At 42.3% G+C, this 19,842-nt stretch overlaps 2 protein-coding genes across 5 annotated transcripts in view; both read right to left on the bottom strand.

Annotated features, from left to right (window-relative positions):
• Positions 1–1,099, bottom strand: part of LOC140464759 (mesothelin-like protein) — a 39,272-nt gene extending 38,173 nt beyond the window's left edge. The window contains exon 1 of one of the 2 annotated variants that reach the window (XM_072560255.1): positions 1,009–1,099. The gene's annotated coding sequence lies outside the window, so the exon portion shown is untranslated. Of the gene's footprint in view, positions 1–940 lie in introns of both variants that reach the window. The other variant, XM_072560254.1, reaches the window with a different exon arrangement.
• A 6,181-nt stretch (positions 1,100–7,280) lies between these two features.
• The window catches only part of LOC140464757 (mesothelin-like protein), a 44,936-nt gene continuing 32,374 nt past the window's right edge, over positions 7,281–19,842 (bottom strand). For all 3 annotated transcript variants that reach the window (XM_072560250.1, XM_072560253.1, XM_072560251.1), the window contains exons 6-11: positions 17,658–17,804; positions 13,524–13,657; positions 12,893–13,026; positions 12,586–12,680; positions 11,664–11,850; positions 7,281–8,270 (exon numbers count right to left, since the gene is read on the bottom strand). In XM_072560250.1, coding sequence (XP_072416351.1) covers positions 8,182–8,270; positions 11,664–11,850; positions 12,586–12,680; positions 12,893–13,026; positions 13,524–13,657; positions 17,658–17,804 — 786 coding nt within the window. In that variant the 3' untranslated portion in view covers positions 7,281–8,181. The remainder of the gene's footprint in view (positions 8,271–11,663; positions 11,851–12,585; positions 12,681–12,892; positions 13,027–13,523; positions 13,658–17,657; positions 17,805–19,842) is intronic.

Genomic DNA, 19,842 nt, shown 5'->3' with positions numbered 1-19,842 from the left:
GTGTTTTATCATGTGTACAGTGTCTAACTTTAATCTGTCAAGCTATGCTTCTTGGGTCCAAGTTATTTTCTGTGAGCATTCTTTATTCACAGCTTCGTGGAGACACACATTCTCTCCCTTTCAGTTCTCTCTACACCAACATGGTAACACTAACACCATTATTCCATTATCGTCATTACACATTCTGTTGGTATCCCGTCATAGAAGGAGTGGTTAGACATAGATGTAACAAGACAAGGTGTGTCTTAAGTCAACATCATGGGCGTAGAGAAAGTGATTAGAGCAAACGTGTTGGCATGTGTGTATGGCATATTCAGAGCATGGTGTAGGGAGGACAGCTGCATGTTGAATTCAGAGAAAAGGGCTGAGTGTTAGTTTCTCTCAGTTTCCACCCACAAAAATAGAAAGATGAAAGAGTTGCATTTATGTAGCACCTTCTGTGATCTGAGTGTGTTCTACATGCTTCACATCCACTTATAAACCTTTGAAGGGTGGTCAATGTTGTCATACAAGAAGCATTGCTCTGCAACTTGTGCAGATAACCAATGCCATTGGGCAATGAAGAACTGCTCTTAGACAAAGAGGATTTCCATCCCAAGGTCCTAAGGTCTGGGAAACACCCAATTGACAAGTTAAATGCCTAATGGTCTCTTAACTTCTGTAGGCTTTCCATAACGGAGGCAACATAGAGCTTCCAATAGTTTCCTAGGAGACAGGCAAGACCCTGTCATCAACATGAAATTCTATCTATAGATAAATAAAGAGGAAGGGTTTGTTTCTGTCAAGTGTTTAACTTCCGCATCCCATTTTGACAAAGAGCAATTAACAAAATTTTGCCTCAATCACAAAGCAATTTTTAACTCAAACTCACTCTTTCTTGCAACAATATAAATGTTATAATTTGAATATACATTTAAAATCTGAAATAAATTTTACTCACCGTTGCACTGCACAGTACTAGATTAACAACAATTTAATGTTGACTAATAGAATGCACATCTAGCTTACTTTTTAAATTACTTTAAGTGCCTGTGAAGTAAATTTCTGATCATGTTTCTGGGAGTCAGGCTGCACTAAGGCACTTCATCTATAACATTGCTTCATAGGAAAGTCCAGGTGTGGTGCATGAATAGTTGTGCAATGGTCTTATTTGAACAGACATGCAAAATTTGAAATTAGTTGGATTTGTTTTGCTTTTTGCTTTCATAGCTTTTACTTCATGCCAAAACCATGTTGAATTCTTAGTCAGGGAGTGCCTGGTTGGAGGACACTGATTGAGAGAATTCTGGAGAAATGTAACCATTCATCTGTGGGTCGATGGGAGTGATCTCTGCTCAGAATCTGGGCTGACACTCAGAATGCAGAAATGCTGATCTCCCTCACATGTCTTTCATTTGAATGAGACACTAAACTGATGTCCTAATGGATGAGTTTTCCCAGTGCCGTGTCCAGCATTTATGGTGTCCCAAACAAGTATTTGCATGATAAAAAGATAATTGCCACACCCAAGATTATTTCTAGGGCACCACCCACTTAAAAGAAGCTGCAAACTTGATGCCATTTGGTGGGTCTAGGAATTAACAGATATATCTTAAAGGGGTAAAAACAATGGCTGCAGATGCTGGAAAGCAGATTCTGGATTAGTGGTGCTGGAAGAGCACGGCAGTTCAGGCAGCATCCGAGGAGCTTCGAAATCGACGTTTCGGGCAAGGGCTTTTGCCCGAAACGTCGATTTCGAAGCTCCTTGGATGCTGCCTGAACTGCTGTGCTCTTCCAGCACCACTAATCAAGATATCTCTTAAATTCATTCTTGGGATGGGTTAATTACTGGTGTTCATTGCAAGGGCCCTAACTGCCCTTGGGCAAGTGGTGATGAGCTGTATTATTCTTTCTTTCTTTTTTCTTTTTATTTCCCCAGCACCCATGTTGTGTGTGTGCAGGTGTAAGACACAGTCAGAGACACAAGGTGCAAGAATCTTTATTCAATTTCCACCACCAGGAAGAAAGGAAACACCCGAGTGGCCAGTGACAAGCAGTGCCCTTCACCTCAAAGGGCAATGCTGTGTGATCAAACAGTGAAGGGGAGGGCAGGGATTAAATCAAAATAGAGTTGGAGGGGGAAATAATGCACTCCACTCCCTGCGGCGCCCACCTCTCCCTGAACAGCTCCACAGTGTCAGTGGACACTGCGTGCTCCTTTTCTAGAGACACCTGGGCTATGAGCTATATTATTTTTTTTTCTTCTTTTTTTCTTTTCTTCTTCTTTTCTCACCCGAGTGGCCAGTGACAAGCACTGCCCTTCTCATCAAAGGGCAATGCTGTGTGAGCAAAACAGTGGAGGGGAGGGTAGGGACTAAATCAAAATAGAGTTGGACGGGGAAATAATACACTCCACTCCCTGCGGCGCCCACCTCTCCCTGAACAACTCCAGGGTGTTGGTGGACACTGCGTGCTCCTTTTCTAGAGACACCTGGGCTATGAGCTATATTTTTTTTTTTTTTTTGCACGAATCTTTAGGCACTCCTGCTTATTTTTTTATTTTTTTTATGTTTAACCCCCACACTACCGCCTAAGTGCGGTAGTGCTTATTTCTATTCCCCAGCACCCATGGTGTGTGTGTGCAGGTGTGAGACACAGTGAAAAGACACAAAGTGCACGAATCTTTATTCAATTTCCACCACCAGGAAGATAGGAAAGACACCCGCGTGGCCAGTGACAAGCACTGCCCTTCAAACCACAGGGCAATGCTGTGTGATCAAAACAGTGAAGGGGAGGGTAGGGACTAAATCAAAATAGAGTTGGACGGGGAAATAATACACTCCACTCCCTGCGGCGCCCACCTCTCCCTGAACAACTCCAGGGTGTTGGTGGACACTGCGTGCTCCTTTTCTAGAGACACCTGGGCTATGAGCTATATTATTTTTTTTTTTTTTTTTTTTTTTCTTCTTTTTTTTTTCTTTTTTTTTTCTTTTTTTTTTTTTTTTTTTACAACTCCAGGGTGTCAGTGGACACCCACGTGCTCCTTCTCCAAGGACACCCGGGCATCTCCTGCTTATATTTTTTTTTTTTTTTTTAAATTTAACCCCCACACTACCGCCTAAGTGCGGTAGTGCTTATTTTTTTCCCCAGCACCCATGGTGTGTGTGTGCAGGTGTGAGACACAGTGAAAAGACACAAAGTGCACAAATCTTTATTCAATTTCCACCACCAGGAAGATAGAAAAAAACACCCGAGTGGCCAGTGACAAGCACTGCCCTTCAAACCACAGGGCAATGCTGTGTGATCAAAACAGTGAAGGGGAGGGTAGGGACTAAATCAAAATAGAGTTGGACGGGGAAATAATACACTCCACTCCCTGCGGCGCCCACCTCTCCCTGAACAACTCCAGGGTGTTGGTGGACACTGCGTGCTCCTTTTCTAGAGACACCTGGGCTATGAGCTATATTATTAAGTGCAATAGGCCAATTATGAGTGTAATTAAGATTCAACCAAACTGTGGTGGACCTGGAGTTACATGTAGGTCACACTAGGTAAGTTGTCAGCTTTCCTTCTCCAAAGGATTAAGTGAACCAGATTTTATTTAATAACAATCCAATAACTCCCAGTCACTGAATCTTTTGGGGTTTTTTTTGGCTATATCTGAGCTACATTAAGTTTTAAGGAAGGTTGCTCACTCCTAGTGAAACATTTTTCCATCCTGCCATATTAATTACTACCCTACCTTTATGGCACCTTCACATTAGATTCTGGCAATATGTTAATTAACCATCTTAAAGTCCCTTAATTAGCCTTAAGTAACTTAACTGATTGCCCACTTCTGGTCAGTGGGTGGCACTGTCCAGTTATTCAGAAAGGATTAAAGTAGGTGCTGAAAGATCACAGCAGGTCAGGCAGCATCCGGAGAGCAGGAAAATCAACTATTCAGGCAAAAGCCCTTCATCAGGAATTGCTGATGAACGGCTTTTGCCCAAAATGTCAATTTTCCTGCTCCTCGGAAGCTGCCTGACTTGCTGCGCTTTTCCAGCACTCACTCTAATCTTGACAGTTATTCAGAATATTGGGCTCATGTCCAAATGCCTTCCTCTGCCAGTTTACAAACCTACCCATCTCCCATTCCCCCTTGAAAGGGCTAGTAACATCTGGTTTGGGCCTCTGAATTACAAGTTCAGTAATGTGACCACCATATGCCCATAGCTCTTACAAAGAAGGAGCAGAATTCCCTTCACCTCCTTTGTAAAGGATAGGGAAACGAGCCAGAGGTCTATGGAAAGATGTCTGCTCATCAGGACCCAGGTCACACGACAGCCAGTTGGCCCCAGCAGCAGCTCAGTATACTTGGTTTCATCTGAAATATCAGCTGACAATGATCCTTTCAGTTATTGAGAGATTTGGAATTTCAGAACTGACAACATTCAGAATATCCACTTCTATTCTACACTGTTGGAAATGCCCTTAAGGGCAGTTAGGAATATGTTCAAAAGGCAGTGGTCATTTGGATGCCAGAAGAACGCCAAAAGATACATTGGCAATGCCAGTCTTCAAAACTCATTGAGTCTGTATGACTAATCCTTTCCAGTTTCTTTTGCTACTCCAAAAACAACTTTCTCGCAAGCCTCTGTGACCTTGCGGGGTGTGTTTATTTATCCCACAATATTATTACATCTCCCAGCCTTCAACTTAACAAGTTACAATACAATGAAAGGAGAGGTCCCAGCCTCTGCACTTCCCAGCCTGTGAAATCGTGCCATACAGGTGTGGTTAATACACTGCATTAAAGCACAAAGCTGCAGTATTGTTGTTCAACGAGTCCCTAATTAGACTTCAGCCTTTGGCTATGTTGAGACTGATGAACTTATAGACTATGTAACAAACAAGGCGTATCTGTCCTTTTCAATGGGAGGCCAGTACAGATGGTGACAAAACAGCTATTTATTCTTAACATGGGGAAGAGCAAATTCTAACAAGGAAAAGATGGAATTCTTTGAGTGAAGGTTTTCAAAGAAAAACCATCCACCTTCTTTTCCCGGTCAAAATAACAGAATACTATTACTTATCACTCCATAGATATTTTTAATTAATCTATTCAGACATGTTACAACACACATCAGGAGCAGTAAACCCAGGTTTTTTTGGCTCAGAGGCAAGGACACTATCATTGCACCACAAAAGCTCCTTGTATCCCTCTTTATTTTTCATGTTTCTCCTGACCGGTAACCTCAGTTGGCATTAACCAAATAATATATTGCCAAAACCACTGTGCTAATAGCTTTAACCGAGACGATTTCCTCTTCAACTGTGGCAAGCCCTAATTACATAAAGCCTCTAAGCATTGGCAAAGCTCAGCAGTTGACACATATGCTGTATAATTCAATATATGTTTCTGCTGATCACTCTCCAACATCCCAGCCTCCATTACTCCCCTTCCCCAGTCTCCATAATCTACTCGGTAATGTGGAAAATTGGACTTGTCTACAAAATAGCCTCTGTCCAACCATGAATAAAATAGTTGAATGCCAGAGGTACATTGAGAGTGACTGCACTTGACATCAAGAAAGTGCAGTGTCAAGGAATCATCGCAAAACCACAGTCAGTGGCAGTCAGGGAGAAATCTTGGAATTATATTCCTGTTCCTGTACTGTGACTTGGACAAAAACCTGTAAAACACTTCCTCATATCGCTCTTTGTATCCCTACACCACAAGGACTGCAGCAATTCGGGAAGGCAGCTGACCACCACCTTCTCAAGGGCGGTTAGGGCTCGGCAATAAATGGTGACCTTGCCAATGGTGCTTATGTCTACAAATGAATTATCAAAAAAAGTTACACTTAGAGCCCTAGTAAAATTGAAGTCAATAGGAATCAAGGGAATCTCTCCCCAACTTCAACCACCTGGAAGGACAAGGGCAGCAGATGCATACGAGCATCATCACCTGTAAGTCTTGACTGATACAGGTCAAGGGCTTAGAATTTCCCCTCACTGATCGGTGTGGATGTGCACACAGAGTGTAGCAATTGAAGGTGGTAGCTCAGCACCACCTTCTGAAGGTCAGTTAGGGACAGACAGTAAATGCCCTGGCCCAGTAGCCCACATCCTAAAAGACTTTTCGTTTTGGAAGCCATTGTTTTCTGTTTCCATGGGAGGAAATTCTGAGATCCGAGAGGGCAAGTGTGCATTGCAATGTGGATGGACCTGAATTCACCTTCGTGAGATGTATGCTTTCAGTTAAGAAAAATTCCTAGCTTTGTAGTTATAGAATATCAATATTTTAAAAAAGGAGGAGCTGTGACATTGTACTAATGTTGAGTTATTGTGAGATGTATGCTTTAATGAGTGTCCTCTTCATTTGTTATTTATGTGTCTGCAGAATACTTAATTAGCTCTTGTCATAGTCCGAGTTCCTTTTTGTTTCCCTTATTGTTTTTCACATCTTTCCTAACATCTTTATATTCCTAAGTTTTTTTTAACGTCTATCCTAAATGCTTCATCTTATAGTGATTCATTTCCTTTTATCTATCTACTAAGTACCTTTTGCTCCAAATCCACTTTTGTCCTTTTCGTGCTCATCCACATTTCGTCATTGTTCAGTGTGTAGCTTTGGTTTAGTAGAATACATTTCCTTGAAACTATTCTGATTGCATTTCTCCAATCCACTGGCACGTGTCTGTATCTATACAGGGAAGATTATGGCTGAAGTTCTGCAATTTCCACCCTTACTCTTTTCAGGATACTTGCTGCATCTCATGTGATCCTGATGAAACATTAATTACCCATCAAGACCTTTTTATCAATGTTGAGCTCATCCAATGTCCCAACTACCTCTTCCTGAATGACATGAAGAGTACATTCTTCCTTTGTTGAACAGGTCCCATAACACCTAAATAATTGGTGCCTTGACAGCATTACCTGAGAGCATTTAGAAACAAAATTAAGGATTCCTAATTTCATGGTCATATTTGGAAGAAAGGAAGTCCTCTCCTCAACAATGTCCAAGTATTTCCAGATCATATCTGGGTGGGTGACCTGACTGATGCTTGTATTTAGTATTCAGAGATGTTATGGCACACGTCTACAGCAGGTGAGACTTGAATCTGGATCTTCTGGCTCAGAGGTGTGGGCACTACCAGTGCCACAAGCAATCCATGATGTTTGCACTTAACTTGTCATTGCAAATATCCTTTTCTTACACAACAGAGCAAAGTAAATTGATCAATTGGTTCATCATGCATTAATTTTAATAAATATACTATGCAAGAACATTGCATGATAAATCATTGAGTGGTGTAAACATATAATAATAATTGCACAAAATACTTTTTAATATAGAAAATATAAAAGTACAATGGTTGCTTAATCTGATATCATTTTATCAGCAAAGGTCCCCTTTTTCACTGTTAGACCTGATAACTGTTGAACATTTGCCTGCAGCCTTTTCTGTTGGCTGTTCTTTATCATGAAAGTTATCAGTTCTATGAGTGAGGGGACTACAGACAAAGACTCTGTTGAATTGCAAAGGATCACAGCTCAACCACAGATTGAAGACAGGAAGAAGTACTTCCAAAATGGGTAATGAGGTAAAGATCAGTGGCAGGAACTTTAAATGTGGTTTCTATCCCTCATCACTAAAATAAACTTTTACACCTGAAATGTTGTCCCACAGAGATAAGCTAAGTTAGCTCAGGCATTTAGGCTCGAAATGCAAACTCCTTTAAGAGCCACAGCCTGCACCGATGGAGACTCTTGGCACTATCGCTTGACAGGGCAACTATACAGACAACTGTCAAGAATTCAAGATTTATTCCTCTCTTAATAACCAGCACATGTTGAAAATGACCTCAGATTACTAGTTTCAAGTAAATACAATCAAATTGGAATTTTATTCACTCCATAAGGATCCTATAAATACAAAAATTAAGAAAGATTAGAATGCAAGATTTGATAATCACTAACACTTCACCCATTGCTGGTGGATTGTCATTCTGGTTGTGATCCAAATCAGTCCTTAAAATATTATATTTCATACATAATCGGAACATTATCTAGCTTAGCTTGGCTTAAGGTTACTTAAAAATGGATCATTACAAGCAGATTTCACTTCAGTTACTCAGTTTGTTAAACTTTCTTTGACATCAGTCAAAGAGCTCTGATCCTTTCCGTTGATAGTACAATAGGCTGATTTGCAGTTTATGAAAGGTGTTGCAATGTGATTCCCATCACAGTGATGCAGATGGAGAGCAGGAGATTGTAGCTGTTGACTGAAGCAGAACCAGGCACTGCAAAATGAAGCAAAAATGAAGGTCAACAATTTTCTCCATGGTAACCTTTAACCATTTGAGCCAGTGTTAGTTAATTTTTATTTACAGCTTTCACAGAATCACTTCACTGCAAACAGCACGTTTCAATTTTTTTTAGCTGTGCAACACGGAAACAGATCCTTTATTAATCTAGTCCCATTTGTCAGCATTTAGCCCTTATCCCTCTAAAACTTTCCTATTCATATACCCATCCAGATGCCTTTTAAATAATCTGATTTGATTTGATTTATTGTAGTCACATGTACCTAAGTATTTTGCGAGCAGTACAGGCAGATCATAGCAAACAGGGACATCCAGATCATAGGGTGCTTGGACAGGGCGAGGTATACAGGGTTACAACTGCACAAGAGGTGCTCAAAGCAAGGTCTTCATTAGTAAGGTCAAACAGACTTAGAATTTAGCTTTAAAATTTAGGGTGGCATGGTGGCTCAGTGGTTAGCCCTGCTGCCTCACTGCACCAGGGACCTGGGTTCAATCCTTGCCTTGGGCAGCTGTCTGTGTGGAGCTTGCACATTCTCCCCGTGTCTGTGTGGATTTCCTCTGGGTGCTCCGGTTTCCTCCCACAGTCCAAAGATGTACAGGTTAGGTGAATTGGCCATGCTAAATTGCCCATAGTGTTAGGTGCATTAGTCAGGGTGGGTTGCTCTTCGGAGGGTCGGTGTGGACTTGTTGGGCCAAAGGGCCTGTTTACACACTGTAGGGAATCTAATCAAATCTAAAAAAGAATCTAATCCAAAAAATGCTGAACAATTATGAGAATAAGTGTAGAGAACTCTCAAATAGTCATCTGGTATCATCATGTGTTGTAATCATACCCTCTTCCTCTATTCTTCCAGTTGCACACAATAAACTCAGTTTGTCACTGGTTCTGTACAGTATTATAAGGGTGATTGGAAGTAATTGTGAATTTGTTGTAATACCTCACTGGGGCAGCTGGATATACAGCCAAACTATTACCAGAATCATCACAAACGTTAGAGCTTTTAGAATGTACATAGGATTCCCCAATTTACTTTTACACTCAGGTTGACAGAAAACATGTGTTTTCAACTTCAGATTCCAACTTCAGATAAACAACTGTGAACCATCAACATATAATTGTACTGGTTAAAACACTAACCATTTATGAAACTCCCCCTCTATGCACATATATAGGGCGGCACGGTGGCACAGTGGCACAGTGGTTAGCACTGCTGCCTCACAGTGCCAGAGACCCACGTTCAATTCCCGCCTCAGGCGACTGACTGTGTGGAGTTTGCACATTCTCCTGCACATTCTCCTCGTGTCTGTGTGGGTTTCCTCTGGGTGCTCTGGTTTCCTCCCACAATCCAAAAATGTGCAGGTTAGGTGAATTGGCCATGCTAAATTGCCCATAGTGTTAGGTGAAGGGGTAAATGTAGGGGAATGGGTCTGGGTGGGTTGCGCTTCGGCGGGTCGGTGTGGACATGTTGGGCCAAAGGGCCTGTTTCCACACTGTAAGTAATCTATATAAACAGATACTAAAAATACCCTGGATGTTCTGCATGGAGGGAAAGATGAGAAACAGTTCAGTGATCCCTGTTGATAAGGTTTGGCTGAGATGACCCTTTAGCTGATCATAGAAACATAGAAAATGGAAGCAGGAAAAGGGCTGATTGTCTAACTCAGTCCCCCATTTCCACTTCCATCCTGTATCCTTTAATCCTTTTAGGCAGAAGAACTGTATCTAACTCTTTGAAAATATTCAATGTTTACACTCAGCCACTTTCAGTGGTACAGAATTCCACTGGCTTATCACACCCTGGTGAAGAAATATTCTCCTCAGTACAAAATGACCAACACCATATCCTTAGACTGCAACCCCTTCCTGCATTTATTCTGACCAGCCCTGTTTGAATTTTATGGGTTGCTGTGAGTCCCTCTCTTTCTTCTAAACTCCAATGAATATAGTCCTAACAGATCCAGTCTCTCTCCATACATCAGTCCTGCCAACCTACTCACTCAACTTGTCCAAATCACACTGAAGCATCACTCTGTCTTCCTCACAATTCACTCTCCCACCCAGCTTTGTGTTGTCTGCAAATTTGGGGATTTTGCAGAGAGTTCCCTCATCCTGCAGTACCCCACTAATTGCTGCCTGCCATTCAGAAAAAGACCCATTCATTCCTGCTCTTTGCTTACTGCCTGCTTCCAATTCTGTATCCATGTCAGTGCACTACGACCAATCCCATGCACTTTAATTTTATACATGCTAATCTTTTATGTGGGATTTTATCTCAAGTTTTTTTGCAAGTCCAAATAAACCGCACCCACTGGCTCCCCCTTATCAAGTCCCTTCATTACGTCCTTTACTTTGCATAAATCCAGGCAGACTCTTCCTAATCCTATCACTGTTTTCCAAGTGCTCTGCTATTAAAGCTTTGATAATGGATTCGAGCATTTCTCTAATACTGATGGCAGGCTAACTGACTTATTATCCCTTGTTTTTTCTCTACCTCCTTTTTTAAACAGTGAGGTTCATATTAGCTACCCTCCAATCCATAGGAACTGTTCCAGAGCCTATAGAATCTTGATAGGTGACCACCAATGCATCGGTTATTTCTAAGGCCAGTTCCTTAAGCCGTCTGGGATGAAGATGATGAGACCTTGAAGATATAGACTGCAGCTTCTTGATCTTCCTTCTCCAAATATTTTCGCTTCCTTACAGGAAGCCCAGGGTGATTTATAAACTTACTGATTAAATGTTGCAGTTTGCAACAATTGGAAAGGGGACATAAACTGGCTATTTTCAAATTTGAGATGCTTTTAACTGCAGGACAATACCAGTTGCTTCCCCTCCCTTAATCTGATGCCTCCTGACCTAAAATTTCACAGCTCTCAGCTTTTCAGCTGCCTGGGCGCCCATTACAAATTTGTTGGCAGGCAGAAGAACTTTGTCATTGTTAACTGGTCAAAGTTTCACAGACCAGTTAATTGCTTGTTGCCAGCTGAATGTCCATTTATATACAACACACCTAACTCCAGCCCATCTGCAATTAGACTTTTCCCACTCCTTGATCAAGCAATATGTTAGCAGCACTTGCAATGGTGTCAGGTAATTTGCTTTTAAAAAGTGCATCAATTCTTCAACAATTCTTGGCTTTTAAACCTCTCCTTTTCTCATGTCAGTCCATAATCAAAAGCGCATAAATAAAAAGATACAGTCTTTATACTCTATAGATTAAATGCTTTCTTCATTTTGAATCTGCATGTTTGAATACATGTAGAAACCTCAAGGTGATGCAGTTTTTTTAAAACATTGTCCCATGATGGGACCAACCAATCCTCGCTACAATGTTCATGTCAGAACAACTGATAGAAAATGCCACTTACGTTCCTGAAATGAAAAGTTTCCAAGTCCAGCCGGTGATATTCCACCTCTGAGGCCAATTCCCAGACTCATGACCTCATCCACTGTGTGAGAGTTAACCCAACGCCGCACGATTTCATGGTCTTCATTCTCTTTAATGGAATTCAGGTTAATTCCAAGCAGATCTCGAATGTTCTGGACAGTGAGTTTCTGAAAGACATGGATTGGTCACAATTCAGTGACACCATTATCCTCACTCTTGGTTCCACATTGTTATTGAATTATTTCAGAAAGAATCATTTGTATAAGCAGTGTAGAAACAGAATATTGCGCCTATTTCCTGTTATCAGTGCGTAAACATTTATCCCAAATGTTTCCAGAGCCCTTCAGTCACCTATCCAATCTAATAATAAGTGGTCAACATAGTTTCTGCTTCAACTTTAAGTCTTTCATATCTGCTAATAATATTTAATTCCACTCTTGATATAACTCTCCCCAATCAACCTAAACTGTGTAGCTCTAACCGAATGGTGCTATGAATTGTCTTTAATTTGAAACGTCTGGGATGGAATTGCTCTTCAAAACTAACAGAACTGGGCAGAAGTGAACCAGTCATCTGTGGTTGACCCTGCATCACTTCACTTCCATTACAGACATAGAAATGAATGACAACTGAAATGTTTATTATGGCATTCTTCGCTTAACAATGGTCAAATAATCTGAGTACACCCAGTCAGAGGACACCCCAGTCTGAGTACACAGTTGTGGTTTTTAGTTCAGGCAGGATCTCATAACTATAGCAGTTGTGCAGCAAGAAGGTGGCCTGTGGTGATGAACATGGGATGGAGTGAATGAATTCCTGTTGATGGGCACTGAGTCTAAGCTCTAGTTCCTGAGTGATGTGTTAAAGAGCTGGATGTTGTTGCAGGCCTCAATGATACCTACTTCCACTTCCACTGGATTGAGGCTGCTGAATGTCTGGAAGTCCATGTTGATATCGCCAGGAGCTAATCTTTGTAAATCAGAAGCTCGTGCACCACCTTTTAGAGAACAGAAAGAACTGTCAGCTTGATATTTATAAACATAAGCTCTTCATAAAAATAAAGTAAAATGGAAGATTTAATTCATTTGGAATTAATAAGAAACGTTCTTGGATAATTCCTTGGTGTACTCAAGCTTGCAATGAACTGCAAGTTAAGTGAATTGTACAACTCTTCAAATTATCATCAAAGCAGATTGTAATGTAGCTTACCAATATATGGCTTGAGCTGGTTAAAATAGGCCTTGGGATCACCGGCAAGATCCTGGAATGCAACTTTAGCGATCCCAAAGAGTATGTCTTTCTTTGCCTGGGTACACATGGAAATATTCAGTGGCTTGGCTTTCCTGCAACAGAATGGTTATGTTTTTTTGTTAACATGAATACTTTGAGGACTTTGTTGGTCTGAGTTCTCTGATGGGATTGTCAATTCCACTCTGCTTTATTTAAACAGAAATTGTCGATTTACAAAGTGATCCCGGACTCTTAGACGTTTTCTGGGTCGCTGTGAAGGCAGTTTACCTGTGAGTTTGAACACTTTCTAGGCTCTACTAAGAATGGAGGCATCAACTTGTTTATTTTTCCTTTCAGTATTGCCTTTCCAATATATTTGTGCAGTGGGAGCTCAAGCATCAGTGCATGCTGCATAAAACACTTCAGTTTGCTGTTTGACAGCAAGTGAAAATCTCAAACTGTTCCCTTGTTTTCCTCTTCAATTGCCTGCATGTGGATCGCATGCTAAAATATCCGTCACTTTACTGTAGGCAGCATTGATTTTTGACACGAGTGGGTGAAGCATCAAATATTTATCTGTTAATGTAGCTTTAGAGAGCCTGCCACTCACTTCAGTTCACTGGGAAGTATGGTTCTGAGGTTCTCTTCACTGAGAGTACACAGTAATGGACCGCCAATCGCATCCAAAGCAACAGCATCTAGTGGCCCAGATCTCTGCAGGTAATTTGAAATGATTGCTTTGCTCTAAAAAGAAAGGGAACAGTGAAAGTTTGCTTTATTAACTTTTGCTCCATACACGATATAAATTGACAATAGTTCCGAATTACTTATTCATTTCTGCATTGCTATGTATAACATGAGAGTACCTAACTTTTGAAATAGGAAAACTCATAATATGACAACGTGGGCTTGCTGGAAATCTGGAATTGAAATAAAGATGATAAAGGGTCAAAACGGAAGGCGTATTCCTTCAGATGTTGATTTAGTGGCTGTATATTTAGAGAAATCTCTGTTGTGGTTGTTACCAAAATGACTTTTGTAGAAATCAAATCCATCAAGACCTAATAAAAAATTTCCTTCATTGCAGTCTTAATGCTCCTTATTTAGCAAATCAATGTGATACCCCATGTTTCAGTCATTCACAGGATATGTTCATCACTGGCCATGCCAGCACTTATTGGCCATCCCTATGTGCCCAGAGGCCGTTAAAAGCATTGTGGGTCTTCAGTCACTTGTACGCCATCCCGGATAAGGAGTTAAGTAACACAAGACGGGGCTTTCCTGATAATCAACAACAGCTTCATAGTCATCATTAGACTCTGAATTCCAGGTTGTATTCCTGAACTCAAATCCCATCATCTGCAATGATAGGATTTGAACCCAGGTCCCCAGAACATTACCTTGGTCTTGGGATGTAGAGTCTAGTGATACTACCACCGGCCCATCACCTCCCCTTAATTAATCATGATAGCCTAGATAATTTGAATGGCCTTTCCAACAATGTAAGCTGCAGGTGGGTGTTGGAACCATATGGAATTCTGAATGCAGCTGACTCTGAGGAAATTTCGCCTGCTGTGGGAAGAGAAAACATCAGAGGCATTACCCGGAATTTTCTCATTTTTAGTTGAAGTATTTTGTTGGGACTGGGTCCGCCATGACGTAGGGCATGCTTTTACACTCTTCACCATGTTAATGATGTAAATGGCCTCTTGGACTCCTTCCTAAGGGAAACACACAACTGGGGAGGTGCTGCTGCTCGGGCCCTCTGGCATTCACATCATCGTGTTGTATATAAAGCCCTTCTCACCTCAGATTCTGCAAGCCAGGAGCTGTCCCTCACACAGTGAAGGAAGGCTCCCTCCCCTGCTCATCACAGACAGGGATCAGGTGGTGGAGAAAAAAGGCAGTCCCTTTTCCAAACAGTCCTCACAGGAGTCGAAAAGTGTGGCACTGGAAAAATACCTGATGAAGGACTTACGCCCAGAACATTGATTCTACTGCTCCTCGGATGCTGCCTGATCTGCTGGGCTTTCCCAGCACCACACGTTTTGACTGATCTCTAGCATCTGCAGTCCTCCTAATCCTCACAGGAGGCCTAGCCACCAGGTCTGACCAGTCTGAACACAGACTGCAGCCTGAGTCAGTGCTGTGTCGATTTGGAAGGGAAGGCAAAGGAACAGAGAATCATTTGAAAGGAGAAAAGCTGCAAAAAAATGGCAACACTAAGGAACTTTGAGACACTGATGCATGAAACATAGAAAGCTAGCACCCAGATGCAGCAGGTCATCAGGAAAGCTGATGGAATGTTGGTCCTTATTTCAAGGGGGTTGGAGTATAAGAGCAGGGAAGTCTTACTGCAACTCTACAAGGTGCTGGTGAGATCACCTCTGGAGGTACTAAGAGCAATTTTGGTCCCCTTATCCAAGGAAATTTATCATTTGACTGGAAGCATTTCAGAGAAGATTCATTAGGATGATCCCTGGTATGGAGGGATTGTTTTATGAGCAAAGGTTAAACAAGTTGGGACTCTCCTCACTAGTGTTTAGAAGAATGGGGGGTGATCTCATTGAAACACATTGGATCCTTAGGGGGCTTGACACGCTAAATGCTGAGAGGATATGTCCCCTCATGGGACAATCCAGGTCTCAGAACAAAGGGCCACCAGGTTAAGATGGAGTTAAGGAGATATTTCTTCTCTGAGGATTAAGAACTCCTGCCACAAGAGGGCTGGGGGGCAGAGAGACTGAGATAGATTTTTGGTCAGTCAGGGAATGAAGGGTTACATTGAAAGTGGATGTGAAGAACGTTGGAGCAGCCATGATCCTATTGGATGGCAGAGCAGGTTTGAGGAGCCAAATAGCTTCTCCTGAGTCATAGCAATGCCTCCTGACATAACACACAAATATACAATCGGAGCAACAGTAGGCCATTCAGCCCCTCAATCCTGCTTTACCATTTAATAAGATCACTGATCTGATTGTAACCTCAAATCGACATTCCCACCTAACAATGATGACCTCCTTGCTCACCAAGATCCATGCCATATCCTCCTTTTCTCTGTCTTCATGACTTCTACTTTTAGATTCTCCCACAAGAGGAAATATCCTTTCCATACGCGGCTTGTTAAGTCCTCTCTAAGTCCTCTTTAGGGCAGCACGGTGGCACAGTGGTTAGCACTGTTGCCTCACAGCGCCAGAGACCTGGGTTCAATTCCCGCTTCAGGCGACTGACTGTGTGGAGTTTGCGCGTTCTCCCCTGTGTCTGCGTGGGTTTCCTCCGGGTGCCTCCCACAGTCCAAAAATGTACAGGTCAGGTGAATTGGCCATGCTAAATTGCCCATAGTGTTAGGTGTAGGGGGATGGGTCTGGGTGGGTTGCGCTTCAGCGGGTCAGTGTGGACTTGTTGGGCTGAAGGGCCTGTTTCCACACTGTAAGTAATCTAATCTAATCTAATCTAATGTTTGTACCAAATTATGTCTTACTGTCCTAAACTCCAGCAGATGCAAGCTTAGCTCATCCAACGTATTTCAAAAGACAGCCTGCCCATTCCAAATATTAATCCAGTAAATCTCAGAACTGCTTAGAATACATATACAGCCTTTCTTATAGAGGAGATCAATGTTGTGGACAGTGTTCCAATGTGGTCTAACGAGTGTCCTATAGAACTGAAGCCATAACCTACTTACATTTGTATTGAACTCACCTTGCAATAAACAATAACATTCTATTAGCTATCCCAATTACTTACTGTACCTGCATAAAGCATTTTGTGATTCATGCATTATCACAGCCAGATCCAACTGCAATCCCTCATCATTTAGGTAATATGATTCTTTATTTTCTTCCTGCCAAAGTGGACATTTTCACACCACCTTCTCTCTGCTACCTCACACTAACTCCGTCACTGCAAGTGTTCAGTGATGACAACTCTCAATGTTAAATGCATCCTCTCCACTTCACATCCGCCCAAATCCTTTCTGTTCACTCACTTAACTGAGATCTCCTACTCCCACATCAACACAAACTCCTCTTACATTGTACTCAATCCCTCCCTTTGTCTCACAGCAGAATAAACTTGCCCACAACTCTAGCTGATGTCTCAACACCACCCTGAATCACCCACTTGTAATTCCTTGACCTGGTTACACTTAACTTGTGGGACTGACTGTGGTCTGATTCTGGGACTGCCAGATCACAAATCCCTGGACTCAGTGGGTGAGGAAGATAATAACCATCGAGCCAAACTATTACATGGTGACTACAATAAGCACATAGTGAGGTATAGCCACCAGGTACCCGCTCTGATTACCACATTAGGAATTTGCATGTCTACTTTCTTGTTGGAAGGGGAGGTGCTTTAAAAGTAAAGTATAAATAAGGCGAGTTGGGATTAAATGAGATGCAAATACATTGAAATAAAAGTCATTGCCACTCAATGGCAAGTTGCCATTAAGCCTAGACAGAAATATCATGAAAAGAAATTCTCAACATTAAGAATATTTTTCATCCGAACAGTATTTGCACACTTTTCTTGCCATTGCTCATTCTATACCAGGGAGGGGATAATTCTGCTTAATTGAATATTGAATGGAGAATATTTTTATCATGTCCTCAGAGGCAAAGGTTTCCATTTTATCCCCAGCTCTTGTCATGATCTGTCACAGCCCAAACAGCATTTGAATAGCAGGTACAATGCGTGATCTTCAAGAGCATAACACAATCAGAAGCTTGCTGCTCATCCATACCGTGTTCAGATTTGGGCTGTTGTTTAGAACAAGTGCAAGAGTATCCGCATTCGTTATGTTCCACATACTGATGTCTTCAGGGCCATACACAGTAATAATGAATCCCAGCTGTCGTATCCGTTCCTCTGGCAGTCCGCCTGTGTATATCTGTTACAAAATATCACAAAATGTATGTTCAGCCAGATTCAAGCACACAAAATGTCAAAACTGCAGGATGAATTTTACCAGTCATTGACTCAGTGTCAATTGTGGCGAGCTTCATGGAGGGAATTTTGTCCGTGAGCCCTGGTGAGGTTTCTCACACGATTCTCCAAAACTTGCCTTAGTATCTGCAAAACCGAGTCTTTGTCCTTCCTTCCCTCTTGCCAGAGGCAGAAGTGCTCCCCATTGCCAGGTATCTTGCAAGGTACCTGATCCATCAGGCCATTCTCCCAGCCAAGCACTGCCAGACAGGAGTTGCCCTGACTTGGTGTGGCTGAGGACGACTCCCCTGAGTCTTTGAGACATGGCCATTCGATTGCCAAATGTGCAGTGTGTTTGTGTCGCATGAGCTGCTGGCAGATGGTGCATTATGACCTCGCTATGGAATAGTCCCATGCAGCAACATGTCCACCCCCTTGACAGATCACCGCTGGCAACCACTGCCTGGCTTTGTGTCTGCTCTGAAAAGGAAGGCAAGGTAAGACCTTGTAGTCAGCGTCCAAATAGAATGCTCTGTAAGAGAGTGAGCAAACAGCTTTGAGATGCAGCCTGATCAAATCCTTGAAGTAGGGACCTGTTCTTGTGCGCAATGTTCTGGCAGCAGCATTACAGTAAAAACGCCATTCAGAATATAGCACTGACATGGTGGTCTGTGTTATATGTGAATCAGAGATGTGTCATGGGAATGCAGTGAGGCTGGTACATGCCCGACTTCAATGTTCATGGATCTGGGTTTGGGGAATTAATGGTCAGTGCCCCACAGAGCATGCAGTGAGATGTTAGCCAGGTCCCTGAGATGGAGGGCTGGAGGATCAAGCAACGGGTTACTTTTCATATCAGGAATCATTACCATCCAATTTGGATTAGATTAGATTACTTACAGTGTGGAAACAGGCCCTTCGGCCCAACAAGTCCACACCGCCCCGCCGAAGCGTAACCCACCCATACCCCTACATCTACATCTACCCCTTACCTAACACTACGGGCAATTTAGCACGGCCAATTCACCTGACCTGCACATCTTTGTGACTGTGGGAGGAAACCGGAGCACCCGGAGGAAACCCATGCAGACACGGGGAGAACGTGTCTGGTAGGTTGGAGAATGGGAAACCAAGTATCTGTGAGGTAAAATGAGGTTCCCATGGCAATACTGAGGCACTAAAATTAATACAATAGGCCTCTCACCATTCATTCTCACCTTACTGTTCAGAACTTGCTTGGAGACTTTGAGAATCTAGTGTTTGCCGATTTCATTATATTTTACCAACTGACTCACCAGTGCTCACAACATTCAAGGGTTGGGAAGCTGCCAACCCACAGTTTCAACATTAGCCTATGCTGTGTAATGGCTGTGTCATAGGTCAGAACTATGAAATACATTGGATATTTTTAGCTTGTAATTTCAAAGCTTGTAAGAGACCTGCCAGACAAAGAACGATTATGGATATAATTTAAATGGGTAACTGGATAGAGTGAGCAAGAGAGAGAGAGACAGAGACAGAGACAGAGAGAAGGGGAGAGACAGAGGGCGAGAGAGAGAGAGAGACAGACAGACAGACAGAGAGAGAGAGAGAGAGAGACAGAGGGAGACAGACAGACAGACAGACAGACAGAGACAGAGACAGGCAGAGAGAAACGCCCATGGAAATTTCGCAAGGGAGGGATTCATTCTTAAATTAATTCCTGGCCAACATCTCTGATTCAGGCCTATAGTAGGGCTCCAGTGAGGCTCAGTCCAAGCTGAAAGAACAGCAGGGACCCTGAGCCTTTAGGACTCAATATCGAGTATGAGGACCTTCTTCCAAGTTCTTTACCCAACCCCACACCACTGGCTTTATCATGCCATTGGCTTGCAATGCAACCAATCCATTTTAACCTACTCATGTTTCCCATTAACAGCTTTTCATTCAGCCTGGTTTACCAATACCATCCTTTCTGTCTGCCTAACTATGTTTTTCTCTCTCTCATTAGGTTCCGTCTCTGT

This window comes from Chiloscyllium punctatum, chromosome 40 (genome assembly GCF_047496795.1).
Source record: "Chiloscyllium punctatum isolate Juve2018m chromosome 40, sChiPun1.3, whole genome shotgun sequence".
NCBI lineage: Eukaryota > Metazoa > Chordata > Chondrichthyes > Orectolobiformes > Hemiscylliidae > Chiloscyllium > Chiloscyllium punctatum.
The sequence above is the reverse complement of the archived record's forward strand: the minus strand, read 5'-3'. Positions and strand labels throughout refer to the sequence as shown.